Source organism: Crinia signifera, chromosome 7, assembly GCF_055691185.1.
Source record: "Crinia signifera chromosome 7, ASM5569118v1, whole genome shotgun sequence".
NCBI classification, from domain to species: Eukaryota; Metazoa; Chordata; class Amphibia; order Anura; family Myobatrachidae; genus Crinia; species Crinia signifera.
In genome coordinates this window covers 59,967,057-59,980,385 of record NC_139223.1, presented here as the reverse complement: position 1 = coordinate 59,980,385, position 13,329 = coordinate 59,967,057, and the positions used below count along the sequence as shown (strand labels likewise).

The 13,329-nt window shown below is 45.5% G+C and overlaps 1 protein-coding gene and 1 pseudogene across 4 annotated transcripts in view; one reads left to right on the top strand and one right to left on the bottom strand.

Annotated features, from left to right (window-relative positions):
• The window catches only part of LOC146021189 (uncharacterized), a 56,142-nt pseudogene that overhangs the window by 26,067 nt on the left and 16,746 nt on the right, over window positions 1-13,329 (top strand). Inside the window, exons 4-7 of the transcript XR_014450868.1 lie at window positions 4,519-4,599; window positions 4,858-4,938; window positions 6,101-6,265; window positions 7,106-7,482. The product of XR_014450868.1 is annotated as an uncharacterized LOC146021189 (transcript). The remainder of the gene's footprint in view (window positions 1-4,518; window positions 4,600-4,857; window positions 4,939-6,100; window positions 6,266-7,105; window positions 7,483-13,329) is intronic.
• The window catches only part of LOC146020215 (tectonin beta-propeller repeat-containing protein 1-like), a 30,738-nt gene that overhangs the window by 6,906 nt on the left and 10,503 nt on the right, over window positions 1-13,329 (bottom strand). For all 3 annotated transcript variants that reach the window (XM_083153172.1, XM_083153174.1, XM_083153173.1), the window contains exons 5-6: window positions 1,267-1,392; window positions 888-1,062 (exon numbers count right to left, since the gene is read on the bottom strand). In XM_083153172.1, the coding sequence (XP_083009298.1) occupies window positions 888-1,062; window positions 1,267-1,392 (301 nt within the window). The remainder of the gene's footprint in view (window positions 1-887; window positions 1,063-1,266; window positions 1,393-13,329) is intronic.

Sequence of the window (13,329 nt, the reverse complement as noted above, 5' to 3'; positions counted from 1 at the left end):
AAATGCGCTACAATTTATTTCACACGGTGGAAGAATCCCAGCACATCAGCACAAGCCCATGTTCCCTAGCCAGCCTAACATGTGCGATGCGTACACAGACTGTATTAGCATGACTTATGGAAGGTGCCCCTGGACCCAAACTGATGGGTAATACAATGTACAGTGTAAATGACTGCACCTACAATCATAAACGGTGATGATGGATCTAGTTGTGTCTCCTCATCAGGCAGCTGTTGTGCACCTCTATCCTAGAATCACCTCTAATTATTCCTTGTACCTCACCCACACGGTGTCCTTTCCTCTATTTCTTTATCAGCTTCCACAGATTCATCAGCTTCTATTTTCCATTTACCATCCATTTCTTTAATCACAGATCAGATACCTTGCCAAATATCTTGGCTCCACTTAAATGGCCCAATTCCGCCTGTAGGTTCCTATAATGTACCCCATACATTGCATCTGTGACACTGAGTAACTGACATCAGGACTGCAAGAGACATGATACCACTGCATAAGATGCCTGAGCAAGAAGAACGACTCACCTTGAGAAGTCCTACTGGCTGTCACCCTAAGCCAGAGGAATACCCCAACAGTGTAACTCTGTAACCCTCATAAATTAACATTGCAGTTTTCTTTCTCTATGTGATATCTTACAATTTGCAGTGCACTGTCTTGCCCCCTATTGTTTGCATAGCAACAAACCATGTTTAGGAGCTGGGTGAAGGGAAAGATGAAGGGAGGATACAACCACAGGCCCAGTGAAGTGTGATTGACAGGTGACACACTGGACAATGAAATGAGCCAACTACCAAGCACCCAGATAAACATCAGGTTAACGTTATAATAAGGACCTAAGTGGAGGTAGAACACTGCATTGTGATACTTACCTTTAGGGTTATTCCTGCTGATACCTTCCCGTACTATGGCCTGGCCTTCCCAGAGTGCAGCCCACAAGAGGTCGTAGGGGCCACAGCTGATCTGTATGACCTCGCTGGGAGTTTCTAATTCTGACCAGGATGAACCTTCAGGATTGTCATGACAAACATTCTCTCTGTACCAAACCTACAGGTACAACAACAGTATACACAGAATACATCTCCAATCATGGTTATTGTTTTACAGAATATTCAGGAACCGATTTACAAAACAACAGAATTATTGGATGATATATAAACTGTCAGTCAGTAACGTGTCAGCAGGAGAGGCAGCTTCCTGGCTCAGTCACCTTCCATAATACAATGTGTTCCGAGTGATATTAGCTCCTACCTTCCCTTGTAGAGAAACAGTCCAGACTGACAGGCGTCCTATGGGTTCATCTGTGATTTCCCATCCTCCAACCGAGATGTCATTAAATGGGTCCGGTAACTGATTCTTGTTAATGTGAGAGAGGATCTAAGACACATTAAAGCATCAGTCAAACACTTCATATTACAGGTAGAGTCTCCCATATCCGGAGATCACTTATCCGAAATATTCCAAAAACCGTGTTTTTTTAGAATATATTTTTTTTTACCCCTGACCCTTATTTTCAAACTTACTAAGTCCCTTTATGCCATCAGCGGTCTCAGGAGTGCATTGCACGGGTGCGCCGGTGACATCACCGTGCACCTGCAAACTCGTACAATGCACCTCTGGGACCGCAAAAGAAGATCATGAAGGCCGTCATGGGACCATATTGAAATGTTTGTGGTCCCAAGCATTTTGAATAAGGGATACTTAACCTGTATCAGCCATTGGCTGTGTGTAAAACATACAAAAGTATAAATAATGGGGCTGTGTATGTGGTATGTGTCCGGCTCTCAAGAAGCCTCACCACCAGCGCCTTGATTCTGTTGTACACTGCATATGGTTATACAACCAAGTATGAAGGGAGAAAAAGGGATCATCACCAAAAATCACCTCTAGAAATAATATATGTCATTACTGTGGTCTAGAGAAGGAAAGTCACAATACAAACTGTATCCCCGGATTTCTGTGTTGTATTAATTATTTTCTATTATTTAAACTTTTTTTTTAATGTATAACATATCTGTCTCCAGCCAATCAGCTCCTAACTGTCATGTTTGTTTGGCTGGAGCACCATTTATATGAAATGTAATTAATTCCATTATTCAGAACATGGTTTATCACTCATTGATAAATTAGGCCTCTAATGTCTATAATTTATCATCCAAGATCACACTCAGCCCAAACATAGCATGAATGATATTGTAACACAGTTGTGATCTGTGAGCAGGTGACCACTCCTGTTATCTGTGACATCATCAATGTAGACAGTGTGACACTGTGATGACAGTTAGCTCTCAGATTGGATGCGACAGTTGAGAAAGAAGCAGTAGTGACTTCCCCAGCTGGTTTTTCCAAATTGAAAGAGTCCTCATTGGATGAATTGCGTTATTAACGCGTGAAAGATCTTCATTTCGGCACACAGGAACACAATTTTACCAGCAGTGACCTGTTAAGCCACGCCGAATACATAACCGCAAACAGCGGTTTCTAAGTCCGTGTGCTACGGCACACGGCAACCGAAAGAGACTACTCCACAGCGGCTGTGTACGAAGCTGCAGACAGCCGGTATTCGTGAAGGTAATAAAAACCTGACATCAAATAGGGACAGGGGAGGGGGGAGTCTCCGCTGTCTATGCCAAACAGAAGTGGGGACAATATCTGAGCTGTGAACACTATTTTACTTTCTGTTGGGCATCACTGATACTATTTTGGTTTTGTTTTAAGTTTATTTTGCTTTATTTTTTCAGTTGTTCGGACCATTTTATATTTCATTTATATATTAAATGATTATTTTTATTATACTTTCTATTTACAGTTTTGTTTCTCTTTTTTCTTAATACTTTACTTTTCCTTTCTCTCTTTAAAATACTGATTTTAATTCCAACATATTGCTCTGACAGCCTTCAGCAATACAAACCATTGTTATTTCATTTATATACACATATAGCTCTTCTCTATTATGATTTATGTACAGGTAGCACTTTCTTATAGAAAGCCAGAGAAGCTGCTTCATATATTCAAGGGAGCACATGCTATTAGAAGTAGATTTACGCAAGTTTCTGAAAATGTAAAAAAGGTGATGTTGCCCATAGCAACCAATCAGATTGTGTCTATCATTTTCTAGGATGCAATAGAGAAATCATAGACAGAATCTGATTGGTTGCTATGAGAAACATCACTTCTTTTCATATTCAATCTTTCCCCTTATTTCTGGAAAACAGGGGACTTCACTATTCAATCCCAGCCATATTGCCAGGAAAAAAGGCCAGGATTTGCCTTTTAGCAGATCCGGCTCTTTGAAAAGCTGAATCTGTATCCACAGAAACGGGCGCCTTAATAAATCTACCCCTAAGTGTTTAATTGAATGTGCCACCTTTCTGTTTTACACAAAATTGGTACATACTATTTAGAAAATAGCTACATTATATTCTTTATTTTCTATTCCTAGACAGCTACATATATAGAATAGTTTAGAGTACACCATAGTTTTAAGTACTTTATAAAACATATCTCATTTCCACAATTTGAATAGCACACATATATTTAGCTTTTAACGTTTAAGAATAAAATCAGATTATCAAATTGATTCTTATTTTAGTAGCACATTTATCATTTATACTAGAGAGAGAGATCTAAACAATATTAGCCTTTGTACATTTATTATAGTGGAAATAGTGTTTTATTTTTATTTTACACATGTCTTATTTCTTGCAGTAGTACGTGAGCAGGACCCATGGCCAGCAGGTAAGCAGGGAGTGCTTGGCAGTGAGACCCATTATATACTGTGTAGGGAGAGACAGGACATGATAGGGGAAGGGAAGCAAAATGTCTCATAATCATCATTTTATATTATTATTACAATAAGGTACCGACATGTACAATTACAGATAATCACTATATAATGAGGCCTCCGCTGAGATTATTACACAGTATAGCCATCACTCTAGGCTGTTTTAGCAGAGCGCCGCACATGAACCTGCATGATTTTTACAGTGCCAAACACACCCGACCCTTTTAGCAGTGCCCTGCTAAAACAGCCGTGCCCGCGCCGCAGCTTGAATAGATACGTGTGCATGTGCACGGCATCTACTCACCCTGACCAGGGAGCTTGGGGAAGCCCAGCACCTCCATAGGTGCCAAGCACACCCCAAACATTGACATTGGCCCGCCCACATTAGTGACAGCACAAGCTGTCCTATTTCCCACTCCAGCCTGCCCTGATCCATGAGGGATCACTACAGTATTTTCTGCCAATAGGTCAGTTGTACTAATTGACTTAAATAAAATATGATACATATGGGCGGCATCAGAGTTAGGTGATTAGCCTAGACAGGTTCAGACTATACTTGCGCCTACCCTCCAAAATGCTGTAATAGGATCTGATTATTGGGGTATCCCCTGTATGGTACAGACATGACTATAACTGAGGTGCATTGCAACAGCTACAGGACAATAACATGTACATAAATGGAGGTACAATTTGGTAACATAAATCCTTCTCTCATCAAGGTCAATTCCAGGTCCTTCCACCTGTCAGCTCCCTCTAAAGAAGAGGAAGATATGGGCTGGTGAAGATAAGGGAGAAGACCGGTAAGTGGACTATTTTATCTTATTACAGATATAAAATAATAGAACATACCCAATATATAGTCAAGGGGGGTGAGGGGTAATGATGATCCCTGCTCCCGGAAGTCTCTTGTAGGGTCTCCTCCCAGACAGGAGACCACGTAAGTAGGTAAGTATGGTACAGACATGACTATAACTGAGGTGCAGTGCAACAGCTACAGGGCAATAACATGTACATAAATGGAGGTACAATTTGGTAACATAAATCCTTCTCTCGTCAAGGTCAATTCCAGGTCCTTCCACCTATCAGCTCCCTCCAAAGAAGAGGAAGATATGGGCTGGTGAAGATAAGGGAGAAGACCGGTAAGTGGACTATTTTATCTTATTAATATATGAACCATATGATCCGAAATAATGAACCATATCAGCCGTGTGTGGCCGATACTGCCCGTACACACTGAACGGTGACGTCATCGGGACCCGTGGAACATGCAAGTCGTTTGGTTATATTGCCAAATTGACCTGCTTGTTCAGTAATTATCACGCATCGGTAACGATTGCTCGGGCACACATTAACTATATTGAGTGTTCACACTAGACGATATTGTGAACAATATCGCTTAATGTGTATGGAGCGTTACATTGGCCCAGACTGGAAAAACCATTTAATGGTGAGAGAATTGCTTATGGATTCGCGCAATTCACTATCACGTTTACACAGGGCGGGTTTTCCTTCTGTCTGCGGCTATCTTCTCGCAGTTCTCTGCAACTTTGTAGATTAGCGTTCAGGTCTGAATCAGACCCAATGTCCTTCTCCATTAGACATGCATTGGCCTCTTTCCGCAGTGCTCTAACAGCTGCCTGAAGTGACAAAGTTGTCACCCAAGTTAGGGTGGATGATAGAAACATTGGGCAAATATCTGTTTCTGCATAGATGTTACCTAATATTCCCATTGTGCAGATACAGTAACACATAACAGGTCTGTATTGGGATATGTCCTCCTGTTGTATCTACTGAACTGATGTCTCGTTCTCCTCCCCCTCCCTGCATATGGAGAAGACATGGCCAGATGGCCAACAAGGTGGAGGCCCCCTTCCTGCTGCCGGAAGAGCGTGCGGCGTTCTATGAGCTCCTGAGTAAGTCATACTTCTCTTATCACTGTATCTGATGTACATGTATTGCCACATCCTATCTCAGATTGGAGTTATAGGGACAACACCAGGAAGTAATAATGTTCTAGAGAGCTGCACATGTGCATATTGTGGGGAGAATAAATGACACTAGAACAGGGGCACGCTATAAGCGGCCCTCCAGCTGTTGATAAACTACACATCCCATCATGCCTTGCATCAGATTCAGCACGGCCAAATAGCAAAATGAAGGCAAGGCATGCTGGTATGTGTAGTTCATCAACAGCTGGAGGGTCACTTATAGCCCACCCCTGCACTAGAATATAGATGCTATTGCAGGTCAGTAGTGAGGGTTCTGATCTAATATAAATGTGATGATTGAATGTTATCCCAGCTTATTTATTCTTCTCTCTTTAGAGGACAAATACATAGAGCAGTTTCTTCTGCGGGACACTGGCTTCAGGGTATCTGACCAGTACCTCCTTGCCATGGTACTTGTGTACTTCAAACGGGCAGGCCTGAAGACAGAGGAGTATGGGAGGAATTTCTTTGCCGCCTTGTAAGTATCTCATCAATTACCTTAATTACAGAACTTTTACTCTGTTCCAGAATTTACTAATACATTTGATCCACTAATTGTCAGCCCATCAAACTGGGTGATTTATAACCTTCTCTCAAGGTGCGTACACACGGGCAAATATCGGTCAGCGACCATATTGCCAGCGATTGGAGTGTGCACCGACGATAAATCGCTGGGTGCGCTCCCGTTTTCTGCACCCTAATGGTCGCTGGTCGGAGGAGCATGCTCCTCCGGCCAGCGACTTCCCCTGCCTCTTCTCCCGGCAGTGTGTCATTTTCATCAGCGACCATCTCTGGTCCCTGATGCAAATGAGACACTGAGCAATATATTGCCAGCGATCATATTGCTCCGTGTGTACACAGCATCACAATCACACCTTTCCCATAGTGCTAGCACCCTTTTACTTACATATATGTACCCCAGTACACAAAGGGGGTTCTTCTAGTCCACTCGGAAAGGCACAATCACTCTCTTATGGACAAAACCATGTGCACTGCAGGTGGGGCTGATGTAACATGTGCAGAGAGAGTTAGATTAACCATCGTTAATACCAGATGAATACATTACCAAATCACCAGGAAGAACAGAGTTCAAACAAAGTCAAATGTATGTAATGACTGGCCTAGCAGTGATCACAGCTGATCCAGAAGTCCATATTATGCATCTACATTACTCCTCCATCCACTCACATGCAAACTGGCTTAACCCAACCTCTGCTCCTATCACCTTGTGTCTCTTCTGATATATGTTCTAGTTACTGTCTGTTATTATTATATGTACAATGTTTGTCTCTTGCTAACTGTCCATGTGTTGTTCCAGGTTCTTAGCAAACCAGATGGAGGAGGACGTCAAGTTCTGTAGAGTGATCTACCCCTGGGCCCTTGGCAAGTCATGGCAGACAAAGAAGAAGTACCTGCACCAGAGAAGGGACGACCTGCTGCGGAGGATGGGCTTCATGGCCAGGGTGGATTGGGCCACCTGTAACTTGGTTAGTAATAATGACAGACTTATTTTGCACCTGGCAGTTAATATGGACTATACAGCCCTGGGTATAGTACTGTATAATGGAGGGAATGGAGACTTAATGCGTGCTCAGTTCTGCAGCTCACATTCTATGACTTGGGTTTCAGTTAGCAATCCAAAGGTAAACTTTTCTTTACATGAGGTGAAATGCGTGTATTATGTGAGTCTGACAGGTGAGATATGGTAATCCATAGACAGTGTATATTATACCGTTCCCACATAAAGGTAACAGAGTTCTGATAAAAGTGAATGTATGAGAAAGAAATGGGCTGTGTTACTCAGGTCATGGCGGAAGACCCTAATCACTGGGCCTGGAGGAGAAATCGGCCAAGTCATCACAGTGAGGCTGTACGCTGGTACAAAAGGGGCCGTCACGAGACCCAGATACGAGGCCCAGAGAACTCCCCTCTTTGCTGCATCCACTGCACTAATGATGTGAGTGAAGCATTAGCCAAGGAGGGCCGGTAGACGAGCCAGATCATTCTAGAACGTTGTCCAGTAAACGTCTCTGGTGAGTAGAAGGGTGAACTGTACAAAAAATATTACATTTCCTAGTCCAAGTTGCCATATTAAATATTATTCACACAGGACAATTATTAATTACTCTATAATATAATAAAACTGTGTAAGGGAATAATTCAGTAGCAGTTGTAATTTTGCAAGAAATCACAAAACTATAACAGCTTTCTACAACATGCGGGGGCTGCCCAGCACAGGACAAGACCGCCCCACATACAGGGTCCCTCCCCGTGATGGAATTGAAAAATCATGCAATCGCTTACATGATTAAAGTAGCCCCCTGCCTGCGCAGCCTAGCTGTGATGTTTTGTGTCAGGGCGGCTGCATGTCACGTCACGCACCCGCCGCAGCCCACCTCGCAAACAGTCCTGACAATCCTCCGTTGTCCAATGCCCTGTCACCACCCCCGCAGGCACTTACACTGTGGTCGCATTTTCTGAATGCATGCATGGATGCGCAGAATAGCGAAAATCAGCGAAAGATACTGTCCGAGTCCAGGATATCTGCAATGCAGGTATGACCACCTCTGTCACACAAATTCCAGGTGCTGTATATATTGTAACATGGTGCTTGCCTGGTTTAATATGAGTCAGCACTCAGACATTTCCTGGTTTTATAATAGAAGATAAAGTAAAAGGATCTGTGTTATAATACACTAGCATCCTAATACTAGTTGTGAGATATACTTTTACTCAGTGGTGGAAGTCAGCTGGTATGCGGCTGTATGACATATCGGCACTTCTTTATCACAAATCCAGTGCTTTTAACTTTTCAAAGGCAGCCCTTGTCTGTAAGCAGGAAGCAGGGCGCAGGGGAAGTGACCAACCTGCTGCATTTACAATGTTGAATGCTGCTGTCCCCTCTCATCCCAGCATCGGTGCCGCTGCTGTCCTTTCTCCTTCACTGAACCCCCCCCCCCGGCACCCATGTGGGGTGACCCAGATCCCCTCCCTCTTACGGCTCCCAGAGCCCGATCCCTGCCAGGAGCGTACATGGGGCTGCCTGGCTCTCCTCCCTGGGTTGCCAGAAGCTGCAGCTCCCACTTCAAGAGGGATGCTGCTGCTGCCTCATCGTCCCTCACGAAATGAGAGGCGCCATGTCATACAGCCCACTAAATGTGGCCATCATGCTGGGTGGGGGTTATCATGTTTATGTATTGTAGCTTGTGCTCTATATGTATTTTACATCTACCGCCGCTGCTATGGTCCCCTCCATGGGGGTGACCCTGCTCTTCTCCCTGTCCCTGCTGTTCCTCTCCGTATCCTTGTTGTCACTCTTAGTCCCTGTCGTCCGTCCCCGTACAGTCCCATTCTCTTTCCCTTTTGTCACTCTCTCTGTGCCTGCTGTCAATCTCCCTGTCCCTCTGCCCTTGCAGTCACTCTCTCTGACCCTGCTGTCACTTTATATGTCCAGATCACAGCCTTCTCCACACCACCACTGCAGCTGACTACAGCCTCCTCCACAACGCTGCTGCCTCCTTTGAAGCGCTGCCTCTGACCACAGCCTCCTTTGAAACGCTGCCTCTGGCCACAGCCTCTTCCTCCACATCGTCGCAGCCGAACCCAGCCTTCTCCACACAAACGCCCCAGATCACAGCCTAAGGTAAGGTAATTTTACCCTGCTGCGTTTCTCTCTCCCACCTGTATGTCCCTGTCATCACTCGCTCTGTCCCCGTTGTCCCTTTTTTCTGTCCCTGCTTTTCTTTTACCTGTGCCTCTGCCCTTGATGTCACTCTACCTGCCCCTGATGTAACTCTCTATGACCCTGCTGTCACTCTCTCAGTCTGTATCACAGATACCTCTGCAGTCAACCACAGCCTCCTCTGCACCGCGACTGCAGCTGTCCACAGCCTCCTCTGTACCACCACTGCAGCTGTCCAAAGGCTACTCTGCACCACCACTGCAGCTGTCCACAGCCTCCTCCTTAACCGAACCCAGCCATCTCCGCTTCCGATCTGAGCCTAAGGTAATAAAACCCAACTTCCTTTCTATCTCCAACTTATAGGTATCTGTCATCACTCTTTTTTTTGTCACTCATTCTGTCCCAGTCATCCCTTTTTCTGTCCTGCTGTCCTTCTTGCTGTCCATCTCCCTGTACCTATGTCCCTGATGTCCCTCTCTCTGTCCCTGCTGTCACTCTCCCTCTTCCTATCCCTGGTGTCCTGTCACTATGTCCCTTTTGTCCATCTCCCTGTCACTATGTCTCTGCTTTCCCTCTTTGTTCCTCTCTCAGTTCCTCTTGTCCCTATTTAACTCTGCTGTCCGGGTGTCTCTGCTGTCCTTAGCTCTCCCTCTCCCTATATCCCTGCTGTCACTCTCCCGTTCTCTCTTCCTGCTGTCCTGTTGCTATGTCCCTGCTGTCCCTCTCCCTGTAACTATGTCCCTGTCCCTCTTGTCACTCTCCCTGTTGCTATCACTGCTGTCCTGTCACTATGTCCCTGTCCCTCTTGTCACTCTCCCTGCTGTCATGTCACTATGTCCCTTCTGTCCATCTCCCTGTCACTATGTCTCTGTTCTCCCTCTTTGTCCCTCTCTCAATTCCTCTTGTCCCTCTTTGTCTCTGCTGTCCCGTTGTCTCTGCTGTCCTTCGCTCTCCATCTCTGTCCCTCTCCCTATATCCATGATGTCACTCTCCCTCTCTCTGTCCCTGCTGTCCTGTAGCTAGGTCCCTGCTTTCCCTCTCCCTGTCACTATGTCCCTGATGTCCCTCTCTCTGTCCCTGCTGTCACTCTCCCTATTCCTATACCTGCTGTCCTGTCACTAAGTCCCCTTTGTCCATCTCCCTGTCACTATGTCTCTGCTGTCCCTCTTTGTCCATCTTTGACTCTGCTGTCCTGGTGTCTCTGCTGTCCTTTGCTCTCCCTCTCCCTATATCCCTGCTGTCCCTCTCGCTCTCTCTGTTCCTGCTGTCCTTTTGCTATGTCCCTGCTGTCCATCTCCCTGTCACTATGTCCCTGTCCCTCTTGTCACTCTCCCTGTTGCTATCCTGTCACTATGTCCCTTCTGTCCATCTCCCTGTCACTATGTCTCTGTTCTCCCTCTTTGTCCCTCTCTCAATTCCTCTTGTCCCTCTTTGTCTCTCCTGTCCCGTTGTCTCTGCTGTATTTCGCTCTACCCTCTCTGACCCTCTCCCTATATCCCTGCTGTCACTCTCCCTCTCTCTGTCCCTGCTGTCTTGCAGCTATGTCCCTGCTTTTACACTTCCTGTCACTATGTCCCTGTCCCTCTTGTCACTCTCCCTGTTGCTATCCCTGCTGTCCTGTCACTATGTCCCTTCTGTCCATCTCCCTGTCACTATGTGATCCCTCTTGTCCCTCTCTGTTCCTCTTGTCCCTCTCGGTGACATACACAGAACTTTTGGATCATATTGCTGTGTTCTACATAAAGGGGTGTATTCAATTTAATTTCCCAAAAAAACATACCGGCAAATTCAACAATACTTATTCAAGCTCCGATTGTCATAAAAATTTAGACAGTCGGAATACTCGCCAATCCACGTGTATTTTGTCAAAAACGGCAGCAGATGCAGCAATGTTGCGCCCGTTTTTAACAATGCAAATTTGACTTATTACCATGTAAAATCTGCATGAAAGGAAGACAGCCAAAACGGCCGAGATTGAATAGGTGCGCGCAGATATTTCCCACTTCACCTTAATGCTATACAGATGAGGTTGTTCTCCACCTTTCCACCAGTGCGCCAAATCTGTATAGCTGGCGAGCGCCAGTGGATGGAGATGCACGAGTGTCTCACATGCTTGTGCGTCCCCCATTCTGACGGACGGCGCAGAACGCCGTCCGCCAGAATGGAGAGCGGCTCCATCTGTACAGTTTTACTAACACCAGAAACTACTTATGTATGTGTTGGGTTCTACTATAAGGAAACCTATATGGCCACAGAGATGTCTATTAGATCTTTATAAAGCCTCTGCCCTTCAATGCTCAGGTGTAACCATTAATTAATCTTTTTATATTGTGGAAGATCAATTTGAACAAGTAATGTTCTGTACAATTATGTGGCACACGTTTGCAGTTTGGTAATTAGTAATTACTGTACCCAGTCTTTGTAATGACCTCTGGTTTATTTGTTTTATATCTGTTGCAGTTTAATAAACACGTGCTGACCTATGAGGAGGAAGGACGGTAAAGGAGACTGACACTTGAATCAAATAGCCTGCAGCATTAAAGAGGAAGCAGACCGGTGACTGAGGGTCTAAAGTATGGCAGTATGTGGTCTACTGCAAGGTGACAGGTGGCACAGAAGGTGCCTGCACTGCTCTAGAGCCCCTGGCTGGCATCACTGCTGAATACCCATACAAAAACACAGCAGACAGGAAATGCTTTGCCACTTGGGAGACTTTGTGCTACTACCCCATTGGACTCATTAAGGTCTACAGGGCCTTGACAAAAAATATATTTTCACTAAAAAGGAGATGTGGCCTTGTTCTTGCTCCTACATGCCTGGAAGGCAGACACAGGTGCTATCACTGATAGGAGGAACAAGATAGACCAGCATATCCACTCAGCAGACCTATATAAATAAATGTCTTTTGGTCTGTTAAACGTTTGCTCTAAGATTATTTCTTTGACTAAGGGCCTAGCGAGGCGCCGTGAGACACCACTCATTCTACTGCAGATGGATGCTAGGCGCAGTGAGACACCACACAGTGTACTACAGAGGGATGCTAGGCACAATGAGACACCACTCAGTGTACTACAGAGGGATGCTAGGTGCAGTGAGACATTACTCAGGGTACTATAGAGGGATGCTAGCCGCAGGGAGACACCACTTAGTGTACTACATGGGGATGCTAGGCGCAGTGAGACACCACTCAGGGTACTACAGGGGGATGCTAGGTGCAGTGAGACACCACTCAGTGTACTACAGGGGGATGCTAGCCGCAGTGAGAAACCACTCAGTGTACTACAGAGGGATGCTGGGCGCTGTGAGACACCACTCAGTGTACTACAGAGGGATGCTAGGCGCAGTGAGACACCACTCAGTGTACTACAGAGGGATGCTTGGCGCAGTGAGACACCACTCAGTGTACTACAGAGGGATGCTAGGCGCTGTGAGACACCACTCAGTGTACTATAGAGGGATGCTAGCCGCAGTGAGAAACCACTCAGTGTACTACAGAGGGATGCTGGGCGCTGTGAGACACCACTCAGTGTACTACAGAGGGATGCTAGGCACAGTGAGACACTACTCAGTGTACTACAGAGGGATGCTAGGTGCAATGAGACACCACTCAGTGTACTACAGAAGGATGCTAGGTGCAGTGAGATACCACTCATGGTACTACAGAGGAATGCTAGCCGCAGTGAGACACCACTCAGTGTACTACAGAGGGATGCTATGAGCAGAGAGACACCACTAAGTGTACTACATAGGGATGCTTGGCACAGTGAGACACCACTCAGTGTACTACAGAGGGATGCTTGGCGCAGTGAGATACCACTCATGGTACTACAGAGGGATGCTAGGTGCAGTGAGACATTACT